Raw genomic sequence first — 23,957 nt, 5'->3', positions numbered from 1 at the left:
TGTACCAAAACTGTGAATTCCATACAGACATCCTTCTCTTTTTAATATTAATCTATGCACCAGTTTTTAAATATTTACCATTAGTTATTTGGTTCAGAATATTGTGAAAAAGTCAGCTAGGAAATTATTCATAAAACTGTATTCTGTATTTTTTTTTTATTTTTCAAACAGCAAGTGTCCACATTTAAAATGCAGAATTTGCAAATATAAATTAGTCTAATAATTCAATTAAAAATAAAACAAAACAGCTTCCTTTAGTATCACAATACATAAAATGGTATTATAAACTCCAAGTGGCAAGGTTAACTACATGACAACAATGCCAGAAGCTGTGAAACTCATTAAACCACTTAATGAATAGGTCAGTTTAAAGAACATTTCTATGTTTCATGACTATGCATGAAACAAGCTTTCATTGTATTATAAAGGCCCAGCAATTCATTCATGGCATAATACGGGGTCAAGCAAGATTTTATTTTTACAATGACAATTAAAAATTGCATTTAAACAAACAGAAGTCCTCCCAATTGTTTGAAAACAATTCTCTTTGGAGGGTAAAATATATTTTAAAACACACTGACTTACCAAATTTCAATTGTCAGGCTGCTGACTACTGAGCAAAAATTTGTATTTAAAAATATCACAAATATCTTTAACAGTGAAAATTTCAATGTGGTAAGTTTCATTGCAAAGTAATTTTCACCTGAGTAGATTTTGAAATTTAGTGCTCATATATTTGGGGGGAGGTGGGGAAGGAAAGACCCACTTGTCCAAGATACTAAGTTTATAGTGGATTCCTTCACATAGATAGCCCAGAGGGTTGAAGAAACATCTGCTGTGACCTTCCCAGGACACATGATGCCCCTTTCTCCTGGAAATTTGTTCTGATATTACGAATTCTCAGTATCCATAATATTTCCACTTAGTTACCCATTCAAGCATAGCAACCCAATTCAGTTTTATACAACAGTGTCTATAATATGTACAGGTTTAATTAGGAATAGGAAATAGAAAATAAAAATTTACAGTGATTGAGAAAGGGTCAGAAAACGGGATAGGAAAAGTAATACTGTATAATCAGAATATCCTATTATCCTACCAGTTTTAATGACAGGGTTTTTCCTTTATTAGTTGAAATACAAAGAAGGCATAGGGGATCCCAGGAAAATAACACTATATATCAGAAAATTCAACGTGCTCCACCATCAGGATTTCCATCACACATTTAATTTCTTCTGTACAATTTTTATAAATGTGTTTTTCTTTTCAAAATCGTCAGATTTCCAGATTAAATTCAGCACTACACAGTATGCCCTTGAAGTAAAATGAGGTTACCTGCTTTATTTGGATACCAAGTTCCCTTCCAGACAGCATTAAAATAAAGACAAGACTACACAGATAAAATCCAGTATAATTCAAATCCAACAATGAAAAATTCCCCCCATATTGTTGCAAAATTCATTCTACTGAAATGCTTTGCTACAATAATAAAAAGCATACATTACATATAAAAGATACCAGTGTACTAAAAAGTGACAGAAGTGGACTAGCAAATCCTTCAAAGCACATTATATAAATGACTAGCATTTAAAAACATTTCTCCTATAAAATGTAGGTCATATACATTTATAAATTGGCGGTTTTATTTCTAAAGCAGTGATGTGTGTGTTCAAATAGTTAGCTGTTCTGTACAGTATAATATCTACTCAATTCAAACTACAATAGGTTTGTCTTTCTTTGTATTGAAGTTGAATAAATTCATCTGTTCAGCTGAGAAATCAAGCTTGAAAAATACATATCTAAAAATCAAAGTAGAAAGTTTAGAATTACTGAAATGTAGCTATGAAATATGAAGAGAACTATGTCACAATGGAGCTGAAGTCACCTCAAAACTTATGGGCTTGAATCTAAAACAGAAACAAATATTAAATCCAAAGCAAACCACAAAGTTAGGTAGCAGTACAGAAGCAGGAAAAAAAAACAAAAAACAAACAAACAAAAAACCACACCCCCTTCCTTCAGTGTGATGGGCACTAAGTTTTGCGGTCTTCCTCCATCTTGCAGAAGAGTGGTAAGGCCATTCAATGCTTAGTGAAAGTGAGTACAGATGAAGTCAGATTTAGCCTGTCTCCCCTGCAACTTCAATTATGCTGTGTAAACAGTGTTATGTTCCAGTAGGAGGAACAATGGAATTTACTTATAAAAACTGATTAAAGATAATCATTATTAAATGAAATAAGGAGAATAACTCTGAAATGTTTTTAGAACTTTCCTGATGCTACTTGTACAGTTAGCACTGCTATGTATTATTGCTTACGTACAGTACAACATCATATGCCTTCTAACATAAAGCAGTACTGTGATTTGTTTGTACATATTTACAGATTCTTAAAAACAAGCTGTAAAAACATTACATACTTTCAGACAATACAAATTAGCACATTGGTACTCACTTCAAAACAAATGGAATGCATAACATTAATAAACATCATAAAGGAAGACTCACATAAAAGTCCTTGATTGTCAAGACACGTTTATATATAAACTCTAACTGTGCAGAATTAAAGATTCAATCATAGGTACATCCTTATTTGATGAACCGTATTTACAGCATGGTATTGCATAAAAAAATAAAATAATGTTTACAGGGTTTTACTTTTTTATCCATTGGATTCAAGAAAGCAACAAACACAACAAGAAATGTTTGTCTGCTTTAGTTTGTTTCCTACCAACGTTTAAGTGAAAAAAGGAAACACGGTTTTATTTGCAGAATATAGCAAAACAACTGGAAAATTATTTCCCTGAAATAAAGCAATTTGAAACGGAAAAAGTTTAAATTAAATTGCAGTGTCAAAAAGTTTCTCATTGATTATAATAGTGCTTCTTCAAGTAATTATACTGTGAAAAAACAAGTTCTAGTTTAAGATGTTGTATGTCTAAGAAATGCGATACTACAGTAATGCCTACTTTTAAAGTTTCCCGGCTTTTTTTTTTAAACAGCCCTTTAAAAACCCAAATTGATAAAATGAAAGAAGTGGCAAAAGATCTAACCTAGCTGGCACTTTGCAAGTTTCTCTCCCCTGTGGTAATGAAAGCCTACCCTGAGCACAAGACCTCTTTTGCCTGTCAGAAAGGGAAAATTACCCGACCACTGACAGTCCTCAGCCAGAGCTAAAAGGATGGATTTGTATGGTATCAAACAGAAAATCTGCAAGTACATCTAAAGATTTAAGAGCCACTCAAATATTCTGAACCAAATGAATATGTGTACAATAAGAAGTCAAAAAAAAAAAAAAAAAGCTTTACAAGATGCTCAACAGAGATTACCTCATCTAACCTGATCTGCTTCCAATCTTCAAACAGGAGAGTAGGTCCTAAGTGCAAAAGCATACCTCACTCACATTGACCAAAAGTTTAATGGTATAAGAGCATGTTTTAATGGAACACTTTGCTAACTGAAATGAAAAACACAAATTGCAGAAGGATTATCTCATATCCTCAATATTCTGATCTACAGCAGCACATAAAGGCTACTTACTTTTTACTATTAATGCCCAGATACAAATTAAGTAACTTTCTAAAGCAAAGTGGGGAAACCCAAACTGTTGAGATGTTTATCCTATGATGATAATACATGGTAATTCTGGTAGGCATTTAGAATTTCACAGTAAGAGAGCCACAACTACTATACTCAAATGGTACGTCAATAACTTATGTCAAAGTATCAAATGTTTACAATGTGGTAGAAAAGTCTGCCATTATGTATATTTAAAGAAATGTGCCGAAGACAGGAATGCAACACCTGAAATTTTGCTTATGTAACTACCATTTTCAAAGGCCTGCCTTCCTTGGCTTACCCTAACTGCTCAGCAGTAGAGTCACACTCTAAAAAAACTGCTGGTGATATTAAAGCAAACAAAAACTGTACACTATGCCAGGACTGAACAAGTTGTTGAAGAACAAAATTTTTGACCAGGCTCAAAAAAAGAAAAAGAAAAAAGGAAAAAGGGAAAAGGAAAGAGAAAGAGAGAGAGAGAGAGAGAGAGAGAGAGAGAGAGAGAGAGAAAGAAAAAGAAAAAAAGAAAAAAGAAAAAGAAATCAACACAGGAAATAAATGCCTATTATCAAATAACAGTATGATAAAAATATAAACACCTATATAGCGTGAGCACAGTTCCATTTTTCACATCTCACCTGAATAGAGCCTTCTTGCAATTGCATGATGTATAACACAACACACACTATTCTTCAAAGTCAGTAATGGCAGAACTTAAACATCTACCTCAGAGAAGTCTAAAATTCTTGAAAAGTTTGGCAGCAAAGAAAGCTGTCAAATAGGAAAATTAATATTTCAAGCAAAGCTTAATAACCAACGTACAGAGGAAACCACATTAAACATAATTTATATTCATTATCATAAAACACCAAAATATTCAAAATAAAAGTAAAAGATGTTAAGGGTTGATATTTTCTTTGTTCCCTTTATGAGAACAGTCTTGGGATAACATTAAATAAAAGAAACAATAATTTAAATGTGTAACATTCTATACTGAAACAAAGACTGCAGATTTATAGGGCCAATATAAAAGTTAAAGTGGAAATTAGCAACAATAAAGTTTCACCTTCCAAGAATATTAATTTTAGAGTATCACTGGTGCTACATCAGTATGTGCATTGTGACAAAGATGGTGGAAATTAAAATAAGCAAAAAAGTTGGAACAAATTAAAGAGGATAATAAAATCAATAGAAGTAATGTTATTTTCCAAAAATTAAAACTGTCCAATGTGTAACTCAAAACCATCATTCTTTAGAAAAGTATACATATGTGTATATATAAAAGCACTATTTATGGTACCATGCTGTATTATTTTAAGACAAAGTATATATATATATATATATATATTAAAAAAAAAAAACATTCGTGGTATAAGGATAAAGTCTGTAGTTTATTTAGATTTTGAAATGCAACAAAAAGTTTCCGATCACTCATCTAGCTGAAAAAGAAATTGTAGTTACTAGAATTAGTAAACACTTTTGGTTTGTAAAATTGTAATGAGCAGTGTTCATTAAAAAGTAATTCAAGATAAAATAAGCAATTAAAATGCCCATTTCTTTAGTTTCTCTGGATACTGTTTAATTATCCAATCTATCAAGATTCTAGAAAGAGAAGGATTAAACCAGGTTTTACAGTTCCAAAGATATCCAATTTCCTTTTATTGCCAAAAATTAAAATTGTCAATTATGAGATGATTATGACACAACCATATCAAACCTAAAAATCTAATTTTTTTTTTACTTTGAGAAATCAAAAATACCAAATAGATTCTAAGTGCTCTATGTTAACTGAAGTGTATATGTAAAGTAAAATACAATTAAGCTTTAAAACGTGGAATATACATTTTGTGTAAGCATTATGTTCTTGGGAATGTAATCTACAGAATATCTTTTTACTAAAACTTCAAAACCTTGATACCTGCACATGAAAAATCATAAAAAATATCTAAGTACAACTGTACAAAGAAACTGACACCAATATGCATACTTCCATTGAGAAGTGAATGCTTCAACAGTTACGTATTTTGGTAAAAGTTTTGAAAGTATGCATATTTTAAAAGTAATTAGGCTTTTAAATAGTGGAGTCTTAGACTATCAGATTTTTATTACTTTCTTTTCTCAAAAAAAAAAAACATGTCAATATAATGCAAAATGAAAATCAAGGGTATATGGCATATCATTCTTTTTAAACGGTGGTTTCTTGGTTTCTTTTTTTCCTCCTATAGGACACACTAATTTATTTAAGCCATAATCTCTTGACATTTAAACTCTGAAGTTCACTCTGTCTGTAAAGTATACTCAGATTCCCTGCTGAAGTGCAATGACTATGCTGAAAAACTTAGAAACAGTATGAGTAAATTTCACACAATTACTAATCTCCTAAGAATGTACAATGTTATCAATTAGGAAACAATTGTGCGAAAGTCTTTTTTTTTCCTTTTAAACTCGGTGTAGGTGGAATAGCAAGTTTCTGTTCTAAAACAAGTAATGCATTGCTTCTATAAAGGTGACAACATGTAAGGCAGTTCAAAGAATGCTGACTAACCAAACAAAATGCAGTTATTGGATTATCTTGCTATTCATATCAGCTTAACTTGTTATAACGCATTGCTCTTAAATCTGTACAGCACTCCATTTACACAGAGTAACCCCACTCTTGATTAATCTGTTCTAAAGTGCCAGTATTATTTACACTTTTTTTTAGCCAAAGGTCTGGCCAGTTGTAGCATCAGGTGAAGATGTCATCCCAGCTCTATTATCATTTACATTCACCAAGGGAAATTCTGGAAATTCAGCACTTGTCCCTGGTCCCCGAAGGTTCACCTGTCCATTGGCAGTGCTAAACTGAGTAGCTATTCCAGCTCTTGATCCATGATATGGAGCGCGGAAGGGCTGTTCAAAGGAGCTCATTTGGTAAGCTTGGTGGACAGGCTGAGCCTCAGCTTTTTTCTGAGAAGTCACTTGATCCAAAAAGTCCTGTGTTGATGTGGCAGAAGCATGGTTTGTCTCATCACCTGAAAAGGGAAATGAGTGCTGTGAATCACCAACTATTAGTCCAAAGTGGGACTTATCTGGAGTTGTTCTTAGTGGAGAATTCATTCCTGATCGAAAGCTATTGATGGGCATGGCTGCATAGACTTGCTTGTCTATGGAAGAGAATGCTGGCTGATTTGGAAGGGTCTGGTTATCAGTCACAAAGTTAAGGCTCGGGCTATTCAAATAGGCATCATTTTGGCTAGTTCTGTCCAAAGCCTGCTGCAGAAACTTTGAGTATTCCTGCAACATGTTGGCTTTATCTGATGAGGATGCTTGGGAGCTTGATCCAACATTCTCTGCCTGGGTGACCTCAGGTACTTCTGAAGAATTTATTGATATGCTAGAAGTCACCTCAGTGTCTGCAACACTGAATGATATCTCATGCTGTCCATTAGCTTTATGAGAGTAATGATCCAAGAGAGTCTGCAGTACCTCATCTGGAATAACATTTTTGTCATGGTTACTCTTAATCTCCACATTCAGTGCCTGTGAATCTAATATGGATGCCGTAGTACTTTCATCAATGACACTTGCCACAGCTGCTTGTGTTACAGAAGGCTGAGAAGCTATGGTGCCCACATTCAGCGCATACTCCCTACTATTGTTACTTGCTGCTTGAAGGTATCGTTTCTTCTTCAAAAACTGCATGGCATCATCATAATTAGTACTACTGTGCACAGGTTTACTGGGCCCCTCCTGCAAATTATCGACCTGATCAATATCAGCATTGCCCTCTGAGTCCAGTAAAGCTTGTTTATCCACAAGTTCAAAAGCATACTTTGAAACTTTGCTCTCTTCGTATGTGGATAAGGGAGAAATTGTTTGATTCTGCTCCAATGGCTGCTTCAGACTTCTCTTACTATTAATTTTTTTGAGAACCAACTTAGGTGGATGTATTTCTCCTGATGCATCTTCTAAATGCGATCCCCCAACTGAAGAATGTGGCATTTCAACAGCATACTCTGCTACCATATACTCATCTTTTACTTTAGTACTTGAAGAATAAAGGGGCAGGTAATCATTTTTGTCTTTCTTCAGGTCAGATTTGTCCAAAGCACTTTCTTTGTCCATCCCAGATGATTTTTTCTCAGTCTTCTGCCTTTTCTTTTTTGGCAGTGAGTTATCTTTTGGTGATGTAGAAAAGCCAGAATCTTCCTCAGATGTCAGAAGGCCACCTTTGATGGCACATCTGTTTAGCTTTTTGTCATGATTTTCATGGCACATACGTTTATGTTTCAATACACGATCTGTTCTGGAAAAATACTGTCAAATTCAGATTTCAGCAGTGAGTTTTTGTTTTAGTTTGTGTTTTTCGTCAAGCAAGAAAAGAAAAGAAAAAAGTAATTAATATAAAAATAGAAGCAGAATAATATAAGCAAATCCAAATGAATTTGTTGAGCCGTTTGCCAATTATAAATCTAATCAACAGCAGTTGGGAGGTTCTTCAAATAGTTCTAGTAGTGACATTTTCTAATTTACTAGAATGATTTTATAATTTAATTTAGGATAGAAGAATTTCAATGTCCATCATACCTCAGCAAAATGGTTAAAAAAAACAAACATTTTAAACCACCCCTTACCTGTAAACAGTATTCACACTGGTAAGGTTTTTCTCCACTATGAGTTCTCTTATGCCTTTCCATGTGATATTTTTGTATGAATCTCATACCACATTCATCACAGCGAAATGGTTTTTCACCTAGTACATGATATAGAAAGTTTAAAACAAAACAAGTGTTATGACAAAAACTCTACCCCTATATTAAATATATCTTCCAATTTAATTTGTAAAAAATATTTTGCTTTGGGGTGCCTGGGTGGTTCAGTTGGTTAAGCATCCGGCTCTTGATTTCAGCTCAGGTCATAATCTGTTTGTGAGATGGAGCCCTGAGTCAGGCTCTGCGCTGACAGCATGGAGCCTGCTTGGGAACCTCTCCTCCCTCTCTCTGCCCCTCCCCAGCATGCATGCTTGTGCATACTCTTCCTCTCTCTCTCAAAATAAATAAACATTAAAAAACATTGTGCTTTATAAAAATAAAATATTGGCATGTGCCATTGGGAAGAAAAGACTGAAAGCAGGCATACTCAATTTCCCTGCCTTTCTATTATGTGTGTACATAACACACTCTCTGTGGAGACAAACAGTACCAGGAACTTACAGCAAGATGGACATGGTTTTAGTATGAGTAGTTGAAGCTTTTAATCTTTTTTATTCAATCATACAAAATACTATTTTAGGAAATTTTTTGAAAAAAGAAAATGTTACCCATACATAGTCCAACACAATGCTTGGATACACCTTTTCAATTCTTCATTTCTTTTCAACAAATATTTGTGGTTAAATGAAATCTGAATCCTAGGAAATAGTCTTAAAAATCTAATTCATTAAAACATAAAAAGAACTTAAATTACAGACTAAATTTCAAAAGGTTTGTTTATAACTGGTCACTTTTCTCAACTCAAACCAGAATTTCTCAGGCCCTTTTTTTGGCGGGGAATGAATCAAACCAAGTACTGGTCATTAGACACATAACCCCGGCTTCCACCCCCTCCATTTTATGTTTTAAAGTGTCATAAGGACTTTTTGGCTGTAAGGAACCATTACTATGGAGATCTAAAATAGTTTTTACTGATAAAACCACAGTAAACAGAAGGGTGTGATAATAAGTTACCTTGAATAGTATGTTTTTGGGAAGCAACTGTTTCTATCTTTCATACATTTGACAAAATCTTATGGAATACTTGCTCTCTAACCCATAACCCTGCTGCAGGTGATTAAAAGTGTAAGATTCATTACTTATCTTCATAGAGCTTGGGAAAACAAGACACACACATTAGACAGGCAACTAATAAAACTATGTCCAGCTCCAGTTTACTTTTACAACGTTTTATCTCACTACCTTTCTTCTTAAAACTTTTCCTCCAGCCAAATCAAAATACCTACCATCTTGTGCTTTTCTACCTCTGCTACAATTCACACTGCTCCTTTAGTCACGAATGCCTACCCCTGTGTGTTCAGGCGCTACATTCCCTTCAAGTTCCAACCCAAATCTTCTGAGATCCTTTGCCCTATTCTTTCAAGGAAAAGTATCTTGATCTTCTTTAAATTTCCATAGAACTTCATCTGTGGCTCTCCTATGGCACTCATTAATTCATCTCAATAATTATTTTGTACATCTCTATTCTACAAGATCACATTTAAGGGCAGAATCTGAGCCTAAATTATCTTTATGTAGCTCAAAATATTCTGTGCACTTAAGTGTCAAATGAATGGCATAAATGATTATTATAGTGGATTACTAGTGGGAAAAATGTTACTGAGCTGGTATGATTTGGAAAAGCTTCTTGCCGGTGTTAGAATTTAAAGTGAATAGCACTTAAAAAGACTGTGTATGTAATTAAAGCCAAAGAAAGAAAATGTAGTGGGAAACAACAGAGAAACTAAGGGTTTAGTTACTATAAAACGTCTAGGAGAAATGGTGCCTAAGAATATAATTTAATTTGGTGACAAGTAAATTATTTGAAACTTTCAAGAGTGCAACTTCTGTAATTGCTATGGAGTTACCAAATTTTAGGGCCGAAGGGACCTTGTGGTAGCTTTCAAACTGTGCCATTGGGGGCTCCACAGAGACCCCCAAAGGCTGATGCTGTTGTGGCAAATGGCTCTAAGAGTGCCACCCAGATTTCAAGACAGAATAGTTCCACTTCTATGTAATAGGGCTTTGAGTACGGACTTCAACGGTTCAGAGGCTAGATTAAGATTAACACAAGTAATCAAGACCAATTCACTTATTCCACAAAACAAAGAAATAATCGAAGCTGGGAGAGAGGATAACTTATTAAGAAAGTTTGGAAGTGAAAGAAATGAGGAAAAGGAGATGAGAAGTAATAATTAGGAGGCAATCTATTTAAGATCAAGTAGTGTTAGAGACTGAAATTAATTTATTTGAAGGCAGAAGGGAAAGAGCCAGTGAAGGAGAGAAATGGAATACTGAACTAAGATTAAAATGAAATATTATCACTAATAATCAAAAGAACAAGATCTCAGAGGACTTAAGATGAAAAGGGAAGGAGAGTGCAGATTATATTTTAGAATAAAAGAAAAAAACAGTTGCATATTTTGACACAGAGAATGTAGATGATAGAGTTTATTGAGCTCACAAGTGAAAGTCACTTCTCAAAAGTGAGAAAGGATAAAAGAGAAAATTAGTGGACTGATAAGAATTCATTTAATGCTGCACAATATTCATGGACTGGCAGACTTAATACTGTTTAAGATGGTTAGTACTCTCCAAGCAGATCTACAAATTCAAAGCAGAAATTGAGAACCTGATCCTAACATTCATTTGGAAATGCAAGGGATCCAGAATAGCCAAAACAATCTTGAAAAAGAAAAACTAAGTAGGGAGACTCACACTTCCTAATTTCAAAACCTACTACAAAGCTACAGTAATAAGATAGTGTGGTAATGGCATAAGGATAGACATAGATCAAGGAATAGAATTGAGAGTCCAGAAATAGATCTTTACATTTATGGTCAACTGATTCTCAACATAGGTGCCAATACACTTCAACGGGGAAAAAATCGTTTTGTTTTTTTTTTCAACAATGATGGTGGACCAATTTGACACTCACATAAAGAATAGAGTTGGACCTCTACCTCGCATCATATACAAAACTTAACTCAAAATAGATGTGAGAATGAAAACTATAAAACACTCAGAGGAAAACATAGAAATATCATGACCTTGAATTAGGTAATAATTTCTTAGATATGACACCAAAAGTCCAATCAACTAAACAAAAAATACAATGAACTTCATAAAAAATGTTTAATTCTTCAAAAAACACTATCAAGAAGGTAAAAAGAAAAAAAGTTGTAGCTCCTGTGGGAAACAGTCTAGCAACCCCTCAAAATGTTAAACACAGACAATTCTACTCCTATGTACATACCCAAAGAAATAGAAAACGACGGCTCAGATGCTTGTACCCCAATGCTCACAGAAACAGTATTAAGAACAGCCAAAAGATGGAAACAACCCAAGTGTCCATCAGCAGATGAATGGATTAGCAACATGTGATATATACATACCATGATATATTATTCAGCCATAAGAAGAAATGAAATTCTGATACATGCTACAACATGGATGAACCTTAAAGAAATTATGCTAAATGAAAGAAGCCAGACACAAAAAAGACAAGTATTGAATGATTCCACATAGATGAGGTTATCTAGAATAGGCAAATTCACAGAGACAAAAGTAGAATAGAGATTACCAAGGCCTGGGATAGGGAGGAAAGGAGAGTTGTACTGCTTAATGGTTAGAGGTTTTCATTTGGTCACATAATATTTTAAATGTACTTCACGCCACTAAATTGTATGCTTAAAAATGATTAAAATGCTCAACTTCATGTGTTGTTTTTTTTCTTAAGTGAAAAGATAACTTCTGGAATGGGGTAAAATATTTGTAAATTATGTACCGGATAAGGGATATGCATCCAGTATATGAAATGAACACTTACAACTCAACAGTTAAAAAGACAATCTAAGAATAGGCAATAGATCTGAATAGACAGTTCTCCAAAGATATGCAAACAGTCAATAAGTACTTGAAAAGATGCTCATCATTGTTCATTAGGGTAATGCAAATCAAGACCACAATGAGATACTTCACACCCAATAGGAAAGTTAAAATAAAAAAGACAATCACAAATGTTAGCATGGATGTAGAGAATCTGCCCATATTTTCAAGACATATTTGTAGTTTCATCTTTTACATTAAATCTGATATATCTGGGGTTCATCCTGAGGTCCAGATGACTATCTAGTTTTCCCAACACCATTTACTGAAAAGTTCCACTTTTTTCGATCACTTCTTTAATCAAAATCATATACTAGTAAGTTCCATGGGTCTATTTCTAAACCTTCTATTCTGTTCCATTGGTCTGACTGTTCATAAGCCAGAAAGAAAATGTTTTATGACTTTATAATACATTTTATCATCTGGTAGGGCTAATCCCCCTCATTGTTGTTCTGGTTTATCCACTTTCTACATTACTTCAAAATTATCTTGTCTAGTAACTGCAGTAGGAAAGGGAGAGCTGCCTGAAATGTTTACATTAACTTATTAAAAAATTGGTATCCCTGGGCACCTGGGTGGCTCAGTTGGTTAGATGTATGACTTCAGCTCAGGTCATGATCTCGCAGTGAGTTTGAGCCCCGCGTCTGGCTCAGTGCTGACAGCTTGGAGCTTGGAGCTTGGAGCCTGGAGCCTGCTTCAGATTCTGTGTCTCCCTCGCTCTCTCTCAAAAATGAATAAACGTTAAAAAAAATTTTTTTTAAATTGGTATCTTTTATGATGTTGACCTTTCTTACCACTAAATAAATAAATAAATAACCAACCAACCAACCCAGGGCGGGGAGATGGGTTGTGGGGGGGAACAGGGAAGGGGAAATATGTCCTTCCATTTCATCAAGTTTTGTTTTGTGTCAACAGTGTTTTAGTGATTTCTTCATATGGGATATCCCACATTTCTTATTGTTGATACTGTAAAAAAGGGTGTTTTCTTCTGTTATATCTTCTACTGTGGGTGTGTATATACAAAGTGTATGGTTTTCTATTTTACTGAATTTACTAGTTTGCAATAATTTTTCATTGACACTCATGGGTTTTTCAAGTATGCAATAATATTGGTTGCAAAAATTGGTTTTTGGCCTGTAATATATTTTGTGTGTATGTACTTTTGCTGGCTATTATTCTCAAATATTATATTAAAAAGTAATGGTAACAGGGTTATTAACAGGGGGATCAGGTGTAGGGGGGGAAGTAATGGTGATAATGTGCTCTGTATCTTACTCCCGACTTTGGTACTTTGTTATGTCTTTTGAAAGGAAATAAAAAATAAAATGACTGATACATAATTTCTCTAAGAATAAAATTAACACATAGAAAATCCTTTTACTGCTTTTCCCCTTGAAAGCCAGGGCCCCTCTACTAGAAAAGACAATTTATACAGCATTTGAGTAATTTCAAGATTAGGAGAAAAAGCTTACTTAAAAAATAAGAAGTTTATAAATACTATTTTCAATTCAGGAAAGCTGTAACATGGGGAGGAAAAAACAAGGTGTTCTGCTAATGGTAATCTCCAATACCCAAGAAGCCTCAGGTTTCTCTTCTAATGGTTATCCACTGAGACCACAAATTCTTCGCACTGTGGTGTTTCTCCCTGGTAACTTTAACACTGCACACATTGAGCTACTTACGGGTAAGAATTCTTACTCTAATATATGAGTAATTATTGGGCCAAATGATATACAAGTATTAAGGACATAAACGTTATGCATAAAGTAGCTCACTGTGGACTGATATATTAATCTGATTGTTAGCAGTTTCAACTATGCCTCTTCTTCCTCTTCAAACCATTCCAATCTGGCTTTTGCACTTATTTCATCAAATGGTTCTTGCACATCACCTTCAAGTTATCAAATTCAACCAAATCTTTTCAGTTAACTTAGTAGACCTCTCAATAGCATTCAACTCAAGTGATCCCTTTTTTTTTTTTTTTTTTAATTAGCTTTCTCTTTGGCTTCCTTCTATGGCAGCCATGCTCCTTAGGCATCTCCACCTGCTCCCAGCTCACCTTCTTCCCTCCACCTATGAAATGTTTTAGTTCTTTAAGGTTTCCTCCTAAGTTTTTTGCTTTTTCTTTCTTTTTATTTGGCAAGAAGGGAAACTCATCTACTTCCATCGCTTTAATTACACTTAAATCTGAGTTGCAAACCCATACATCCAAACTGCATACTCAACAAACATATCCACTTCCAGAACACCTGGGGATCTCAAATACATCATATCCCACACTAACCTTGTGATCTTCAACCCACAGCTTAGTCCTTCTCTTGATTCCTTATTCATATGGATGGCACTCCCATTCATCTAGTTTTGCACCCCAAAGGCCCACACAACTTTTCTTTATCCCCTCTCTCCATATGCAACTGATTAACAGGTTCCACCTATTAAATCCCTGCCAAATCCCCCCGCTTCTTTTCATTTCCCACTGTCATCACCCAAGTTCAAGACACTATCATGCCCTGGACTGGACTATTTATATAATAACCTTTTTATAGCAGTCTCTCTGGGATCCGCTCTCATCTCCTTACAATTCCATACCACTCCCAGATTTTGTTAATGTAAGTACATCTGATCACCTTTAAATCCTATCCATGGCCTTCCACTGTTCTTAGAATTTAAAACAACAACAACAACAACAACAATTGGGTTCTCTATCAACTGGCCCCTGCATGTGTGATGTTCCTTCACAATTCCCTCCCTTCCCTCACTTTCTGAGTTCTAATCAAAGTTGCCTTCTTCCAATTCCTATAAACTTACCATGTTTTTTCTCTCCTCTAGGATCATTTTCTCCTAAAATTCCTCCCCCAAACTAATTCTATGATAGTGAATATATTTAACAAAGTCTTCTTAAAATCTAGGTCAAAAATATTTATGGTAATACTAAACCTATGACAAAATTCACATGGCCTATCCAGTAATACATAGTTCACAACAGAAGGAACGGTCCATCTTCAGCAAATCATAAAAACAGGTAGGTATGACAAAATTTACAAGAATAACCAATATTACACTAACCAAAAAAGATCAGGCACTATTATGAGAAGCACTGTAAATACTTAATAATACAGGTTCTAGAGCCAGACCGGCTGGATTTTAATGCTGGGCTCAGTATTTCTTAACTGTGAGAAACTGAGCATGTTATTTAAACTCTTAAGGCTTGATATTCTTATATGTAAAGTAATAAATTAGATAACCTGTGTGAACTAATTTAAAAATGAAACCTGATGTACTTTAATAGTTCAATAAATGTTAGTTATTAAAAAAAAGAAATGAAGAGGTTAATAATAAATGATTATCATTATATTTACATATTGATTATAGTTCTAAACCCAATGGCTAGACTATAATATCCCAAATGCAAACACCCTTAACTTTGATAATAAGTTTTGGAAAAGGGAAACAAGGAGGATTACTGAAATAAATACATGGGCTAGTAATCACATATTCAGTTATTTGCTTAAAACTTTAGAAAATGTATCTTTTGCCTATAGTCCTTCCAGGAGGTTCGAAAGATCATTTATCAGTCTAAGAAGAATGCATAAAAGGTATACCTCAGAGATACTGAGGGATTCAGTTCCAGACTACCACAATAAAGCAAATATTGCAATGACAGGAGTCAAATGAATTTTTAAATTTCCCAGTGCAAATAAAAGTTATGTTTACACTCTACTATAATCTATTAAGTGTGCAACAGCATGTCTTAAAAAAGCACATTCTCTTAATTAAAAAATCTAAGCTTTCAGCAAGCTGTAATCTCTGGTCACTGATCACCGTAACAAATAATGAAAAATTTGAAATACTGCAAGAATTACCAAAATGTGACAGAAACACAAAGTGAACAAATGCTATCCAAAAAATGGCACTAATAGACATGCTTGACGCAGAGTTGCCACAAACCTTAAATTTGAAGGAAAAAAAAAGCAGTATCTGTAAAGCACAATAGAATAAGGTATGCTTGCACTACGCAAAAAACTATCTTCTATAGGAAATAATCTGAGACTAAACTGCAACCAATGAAGTATAAATTAGGTCAGTAATAAAAACTGCGAAGATGCCACAGTAACATTAAGACATATCGGTTAAATCAATACTGACCACAAAAACCCCAAAAGGTTTTAAGTTAACTAAAGGAAAAAGTAATTTTTCCAGGTACCAAATTTTAAAGCCCACCTTTCCAGTACAATAGAATGGCTTTCTTTCCCTAGAATGGAGGTCAGGGAGAAACTTCCAACTTCTGCCATTTTAAACTTTAGAAACATTGATAATATTTGCCCATTTAAAAAAGTAACCGGTTGGGGTCACCACCTCCTCCCACAAAAGAAAATGAAGAAAGAGTTCTTTCGTTTCCTTTGGCTTTTTTTCTTTTGTGGGGCTATGAAATTACACATTTACATTGTAATTTTTTAAGTGGTCTAGTCTTCTTAAGATGAAACAGCAAATGGCGGGTGGGGAGCTGTTTTTGGCTTAGGTTTTAGACTTCGCTTTATGAGACAGACAACAGTAAAAAATTATCAGTCACCTCCAGTTAAGAGCAATATCCCAGGCAGACCTTATTCACAATTTTAAAGATTTGAGAGTTGGTCTAGGACTCACATGTGGAACACAAACAAACACTGTCCTAAGTCTAAAATTAAACTGAACATCATACAATTATGGCAATTTCCACATCTTATTTCTCTAATGGGCCAACACATGCATCCAATACACAACGTGTAACAATATCTAAGCATATTAACACTAAATGATTGATGTCCTAATGATAACACCTAGGCAGTACAAGATCAAAATTAAAATAATAACAAAAGGAAATTTAAGTTAGAATCTCAAATGTAAATTTTAACATTTGTAAACTTGACTTGTAAACATTTTAGTCTGATTTTGAACTTAATATAAAACCCCATTTTCCAGCTACCTCTTGAAAACAAGTGCTCTAGAAAACAATTAAGATTACACTAACCACATAAAGAGGTTACCAAATCAACAGACTCTATTCTATACTGAACTCTATTCTATGCAGTATTCTATACTGCATTCCATAAAAAGAAAGAAACCCATCATCAGCTTATCTTTCTTATTTATGACACTATCCTCATATAAGATTGGGCAAATGCACATCAGCTTTCCTTTATTTAAAAAAAAAATTGGGGCGCCTGGGTGGCTCAGTCGGTTAAGCGTCTGACTTCGGCTCAGGTCATGATCTCACGGTCTGTGAGTTCGAGCCCCGCGTCGGGCTCTGTGCTGACAGCTCAGAGCCTGGAGCCTGTTTCAGATTCTGTGTCTCCCTCTCTCTCTGCCCCTCCCCTGTTCATGCTCTGTCTCTCTCTGTCTCAAAAATAAATAAACGTTAAAAAAAAAATTTTTAAAAAAATTAACTAGGGCATCAAAGGATGAAGAAGCATTCTCTCAAAACATAGTTTTTTTTTAATCACTAAAATATTTTTTCCTAATCTGAGCCCTAATCAGGGTCTTTTGATTTTTTGCCCACTGTCTCTATTATTGTCACAATAAAAATGATTTGCCTTTTTACATTAATTGCAGCCAACACTTTTATTTCATATATAGTGCATCTAAGAAGGATGGTATAGATAACCTAACATGGGCAAGTAGCAAAAGAGAACTTTTAGCGAAGAATTCAGACAATGGGACTCAGAATTAGTAACAATTTCAAGCAGCTATATTTTTCTGAATTCAGCTGTCAGTTAAACAAAGATAATAAACAAGCACAACAGTTCTAGGAACATAGCATGAAGTAGTCAAGTATTCTATTTTTTAAAGTGTCATCTTAAAAATGCGGGTGAAATATGCATTCCAACCTAGAACACCTGTCTGGTTTATGTTTTTAATCTTAACATTTTACTGAGCACCTACCATGTGCCAAGCACTTGCTGGGCACTCTTACAGTTGAATCAATTCTATTCTTATCAATTAAGTACATTATCCCCAGTTGCCAGGCTAGGAAACCTTTGCCCAAAGTCATGGTACTAATATAATCAGGCCCAGGAACAAAAACACTGGTGGCATTCTTTCATCTCCAGAAAAATCACATCAGCAGCAAATTCATCTATCTACCTCATGGTTTATCTCAGAGCAATCCCAAACTGTGGACCAATGCACACCAGGCTTTCATCAATTCATTAACAAGTACTAAGTGCCTGTCACTGTCTGGAAATGACAAGAAAAGAACAAGAGTGGAATAGATGGAACCTAGGTTTTCTTGTGTGTTTTTTTTTTTCATACTATTTGACTGTTTGATAAGTTTTCACAAGTGAATACACCTTTGAAAACATCACCACATTCAAGACCATGAATTCAACTATATAATCCCTTCCTCTCATCCTTTCTTGTTCTATTCCCCCTTCTCCAGGCAACTTATTATCTGCTGTCTGTCCCTATAGTTTATATTAATTATTATTATATTTTCAAACACACACAAAACAATATAAAGAGTACTTGTACCCATCACTCAGCTTTAATAATTATCAACAGTCAATTTTATTTTACCTAATGCTTCCCATTATTTCTTTCTTCCTTCCTTCATTTTAAGCAAGCAAACTTTTTATTGGAGTGTAAGAGTCATAGAGAAAGCAAACAAATCATAATCATAGTTCACTCAATTTTTACAAAGTCCACTGACTCATTTAACCAGCACCCACAATCAAGAAAAAGAACATCACTAGCATCTTCTAAGCACTTCATGAAGCCTCACTTGGTCACTAATCTCTCAAAGATAATCACTCCTGACACTAGAGATTAGTTTTGCCTTTTAATAAACTGTTATGGAAATTTTAAGCATACAAAAAAGTACACAGACGATACCTTTATCATATTCTAAAAACAGATGGATTGAGGTGTAACATACTTACACAAAAGTATACAAAACATAAATGCAGTTTACTGAATTTTCTCAAAGTGAATAATACACCTGTGTAAACAGTATCCTATCCAAGAAACAGAATGCTATGCACACAGATGCACTTCTACCCTCTCTCCATCAGTATTCACTATCCTGATTTCTGACACATAATTCACTTTGCCTTTTTATGAACTTAAACTGAATGGAGTAATACAGTATGTATTCTTTTGTGTCTGGCTTCCTATACTCAACGTCATGCTTTTAAGATTTATCACAACATCGTGTTTGGTATTCTATCACATGAGCGTACTAGGATTTATTGACTCAACTCTTTATGGAAATCTGGGATGTTCTCAGTTTTGGGCTATTAATAACAATGTTGCTTTAACATTCTTATACATGCCTTTTGGTGGATATACGTGTACTATATAAACACAACATGTGCAGCCTTGGCAGATAAAGTTTACTAAAGTGGATGTCCCAATTCACATACCTGACAGCAGTATATAAGAGTTCTGAGTGATCCACATCCTTCTAAGTACTTTGTAGGGTGTGTATTTTCCATTTTAGCCATTCTGGGGTGTGTTCAAGTGGTATTGGATTGCAATCTTAAGCAATTTTCCTCATGGCTAATGAAACTGAATACCCTTTCACAGGTTTGCTAATCATCTGGATATCCTTTTTGTGTGTTAAGTGACTGCTCAAGAGTTCTACCTACCCTTCTATTAGCTTGTCTTCTCCATAACAAATTAGTAGGAATTCTGTACATAATCATCAGGTTTAGTTTTCACTTTCTTAACAGAGTCTTTAACGAACCTAGTCTTAACGTTAATGTAACCCAATTTATCAATTTTTTTCTACCATAACTAGCACTTTCTATATCCCAGTGGAAAAGGTTACATCCTTTATGTCTCTTTTTCTGTTTTCATTTTTTTCTCTCTGTGATATTTTCTAGTGACATCAAACCACTTTTCACTAACCTTCTCTTTCATTATCTCTATTCTTCTGTTAAGCCTATGTTTTATATATATATATATATATATATATATATATATATATATACACTCTGTATATCAAATATTTTATTTTTCAGTTCTAGAATTTTCATTTTCTTTTTTTTACAGACTGCAATTCTCTGGTAAAATTCTCCATCTTTTTACCTATTTTCTATACCTTTCTACAATTTTCTTTCTATGATTTACAGTCTTTCCCAAATAATTCTATCATCTTAGCCACCCTAAAGACTGTTTTTTATTATCTGTATTTTTCCTCTTACTTTTTTGTGATTCTGTCCTATCACCTGGTATACACTGTAATTTTTGGCTGAATGCAAAGCACTACATATGAAAATTTGTAGAGGCTCTGGATGATGTTAATGTCTTTTAAAGAGAGTTCACCCTTTCTTCTAAGCACTCAGTGTAGGGACTGATAACCTAAATCTCCAAATGGATTAGGGCAACCTGAGACTGGGTCCAATATCTTCTACTTTCTCCCCATCTTCTACTTCCAAAAAAATGGTCAGTGACAAGCAAACTGCCTTACTACTTTAAAACTTAGTACTTAGTACCAACTTCAATACTTTTACAATGGAATTTCTAAAATTTTATATAATCTATTTTGATGGTACCAAGTCTTTATGAATTTCATTATGGACTCTTAAGACTATTCACTGTAAATGAGAATCTTTGCTTACTGAGATTGTGCCATTAATTCAATATATGATGCAGTAACAGCATTTTAATTGCTGCAAGCAAAGCACAAATCTGACGAATTACATTGTATATAATTAGAATAAAAACAAACAAGTTATAGGTTAAAAATACTTTCCAAAGGTAATTTATTTTCCATATGATGTAAATTAAATTCTTTTAGTGCTTCATCACTCTGGTACTAAACACTGACTCACAGTTTAACCCGTTTTTTAGATAACAGTTATTATATAAGAAGTCTTATATTATCCATTGAACATAAAAAATTATTTGAAATATATAATAAAACTTATCGTCCATATTAACAAGGAGAAAAATGAAGCCTAATATTTTTGCCAAATTTTTAGTTTTGGGTTTCTGCATATTTCAGAAAATAATTAATGTAGATTCATTACTATCTTACTTTTTATTTTGTATTACATTTAGAAATAGGAAGTTAATATTGTACATAAAACTGAAATTAAATGTAACATTATTTTGGAAAACACGAAGAGGTCTTTCATGAAAATCATGTTTTTCTATCAATTTGAAAAAATAAGTCTATAGGAGAAAAAACTGCAAATCACATATCTGCTACCAAACACATTCTTTGATACTTTTAACCATCCCTCAAATATCTGTATTTGCATACATATGGAAAATAAGCACATGAAAAGATAATCAACATGTTTGGTCCTTAAGAAAATGCAAATTAAAACAATGAAAGACAAGTACATGCCTATTAGAATGGCTAAAAAAAAAAGAAGTATGACAATACCAAGTATTGTCAAGGATACAGATCAAATGGACTGCTTACAAACTACTATAGAAGGCAAAATGGTATAGCCACTTGGGAAAACAGTTTGGTGGTTTCTTATAAAGTTAAACATACACTTAAAATATGACCCAGCAATTCCACTTCTAGGTAGTTTCCTAAGCAAAATGAAAATGTGTTCACAAAAAAGCTATATGCAAATTTTAAAAGCAAATGTTTATAGAAGCTTCACTCATAATCACCCAAAACTGGAAACAACCCAAATATACCTCAACTGGAGAATGGGTGAACCAACTGTGGTATATCCATACAATAGAACAATGCTCGGAAGTAAAAAAGAATGAAATAACCGATGCATCAACAGCATGGATGACTCTCAAAGGCACTATGATAAGTGGAAGAAGCTAGACTCAAAGGATACAAACCACATGGTTTAATTTATAGGATATCCTGAAAGAGGCAAAGGATGGGAATTGGAGAGGAATTTGGGGGAGTGACAACTGTTCTCTATCTTGACTGTGGTGGTGGTTACACAAATGTATAAATTTTATACATTTGTATACACAGTGTATACACTAAAAATAGTAAAGCTTATTGTATGTATATTAAACCTCAGTTTAAAATAATTAAAAAAAGAAGTTTAAAGCCAAGAAAATATATTTCCCTTAAGAAGAAAAAGGTAACGAAAATTTAAACTATCTAAATGTATACGTATACAAAACACCAGAAAAATCCCCAGCTATTTTGCAAAATAAAATAAATCACTATTAGCCCATCTTCCTCCAAAAGATCGAAAGCTTTCCAACTCACAGAGGAATACATACAGTACTAGGAACTAAAGTTCTCTTTTGATTATTTTGATTTTCTCAGTGAAATAGGAAACAGACAATCAGCTGAAAGTGAGACGGTAGGAGGAAATGTTGGAGGTTTATGAAAAGGAGAAGGTATGAAATATTTGGGAGAAAGGTTGGCAAGCTTTTTCTGTAAAAGATCAGACAGTGAATATTTTAGGTTTTCAGAGTCATACAATCTCTGTCACAGTTACTCAACTCTGGTACTGGAAGGAGAAAACAGCCACTGACATTCCATAAAGGAATGGATATGGCTATGTTCCAATAAAAGTTTAATTACCCTAACAGGCAACAGGTGGAACTGGCTCATGGGCTGAAATATGGACCCCATCCAGATGAGTGGTAGACTGAATGGACTGTGAGGGAATACACGATTTCCAAAAGGCATTAAGGGCCCCACTTAATGTTTAATGTGACCTTAATTCAGCACAGCTTTGTTTTATTTCAGAAACGGCAAGAGTTAAATTTCCCAAAGTTGTAATTTAGCCAAGTGAGTACTATGTATGAAAGAGAACAAAAAGTATGAGTTAAGCAAAGTAGTGATTACGAAGACAACAGAATTTAAACTGGAAAGGAAAGAGATGCTGAGGAAAAGGAGCGCTAGTGAAAAGGAGGTATAGTGACTGGACTGTAGGTCCTAGTAGAGATAAAAGATTGTTGAAACCTAAGTACCAGAAAGCATCAGCAGCAATGACAGGAGATAGTGCTTAGAAAATGAGAAACTGAAATCATGAAGAGATTAAGGTTTGGTAACCACTAGCCTAAGGTATGACCAAGAGTGAGGTAGAATGAATGACAAGATCATCAATAAAGCAGAGGTCTAAGAACTGACAGAGTAGGACAGTCAAAGAATAAACTTTGACACTGGTTGGCAAACTTACCCTATAAAGAGTCAGATAGTAAATATATTAAGTTTTGTGGGCAAAGAGGTAAAAATCAAGGATATTGTATACATACTTCTATAAGGAAAAAAGAACTTCCATGTATATTTTATTGATGAAATTCAACATATAATAATAATAAGGGTGATAATAACAGAATAGCAAAGTAATAATAGAATATAATTTCTGACCATACAGATGTACTAATGAGAAGACTGGGATAATTTTTTATGGGAGGATGTTGTGTTTCACTGAATTGGGGTTGGAAGTTAATGTTCCTTATCATCAAAGTTGATTGCAAATGTTTATCTGCTAATGCTGATCTGTAATGAGATTTTATGTATTCTTTAAAACTCTTTTAAAAGTCACAAAGATACTGACATTAATCCATGAAAATAGAATTTTAATTAAGAATTATTCATCACTTGGAAGGCATTTACAGAATTCTGTTAGATTCTTTTCTTGATATTTGCCTTTTAGCATGCTATTACATTGGAGATGAATTACTTGCAACTGAAGGAGGAGGTGGCGTTACAGTTGAATGGTTGGTGAAATACAAAAATTTCTTTTGCGCTTGCATCAAGGTCTAAAATCTAATGAAAATATAACTTGAGGCTGGAAAATGTATCTACCCCATATTTATGTGGGAATGGAGATTTTGCCTCTTGTAACTGGTAACAA

At 34.0% G+C, this 23,957-nt stretch overlaps 1 protein-coding gene across 5 annotated transcripts in view; it reads right to left on the bottom strand.

Annotated features, from left to right (window-relative positions):
- Window positions 1-972: 972 nt before the first annotated feature.
- Window positions 973-23,957, bottom strand: part of ZNF148 (zinc finger protein 148) — a 127,094-nt gene continuing 104,109 nt past the window's right edge. For all 5 annotated transcript variants that reach the window (XM_047874258.1, XM_047874259.1, XM_047874261.1 and 2 more), the window contains 2 exons: window positions 8,173-8,291; window positions 973-7,855 (listed from right to left, as the gene is read on the bottom strand). In XM_047874258.1, coding sequence (XP_047730214.1) covers window positions 6,257-7,855; window positions 8,173-8,291 — 1,718 coding nt within the window. In that variant the 3' untranslated portion in view covers window positions 973-6,256. The remainder of the gene's footprint in view (window positions 7,856-8,172; window positions 8,292-23,957) is intronic.

This window comes from Prionailurus viverrinus, chromosome C2 (genome assembly GCF_022837055.1).
Source record: "Prionailurus viverrinus isolate Anna chromosome C2, UM_Priviv_1.0, whole genome shotgun sequence".
Lineage (NCBI taxonomy): Eukaryota > Metazoa > Chordata > Mammalia > Carnivora > Felidae > Prionailurus > Prionailurus viverrinus.
This window is presented reverse-complemented; position numbering and strand designations above follow the sequence as displayed.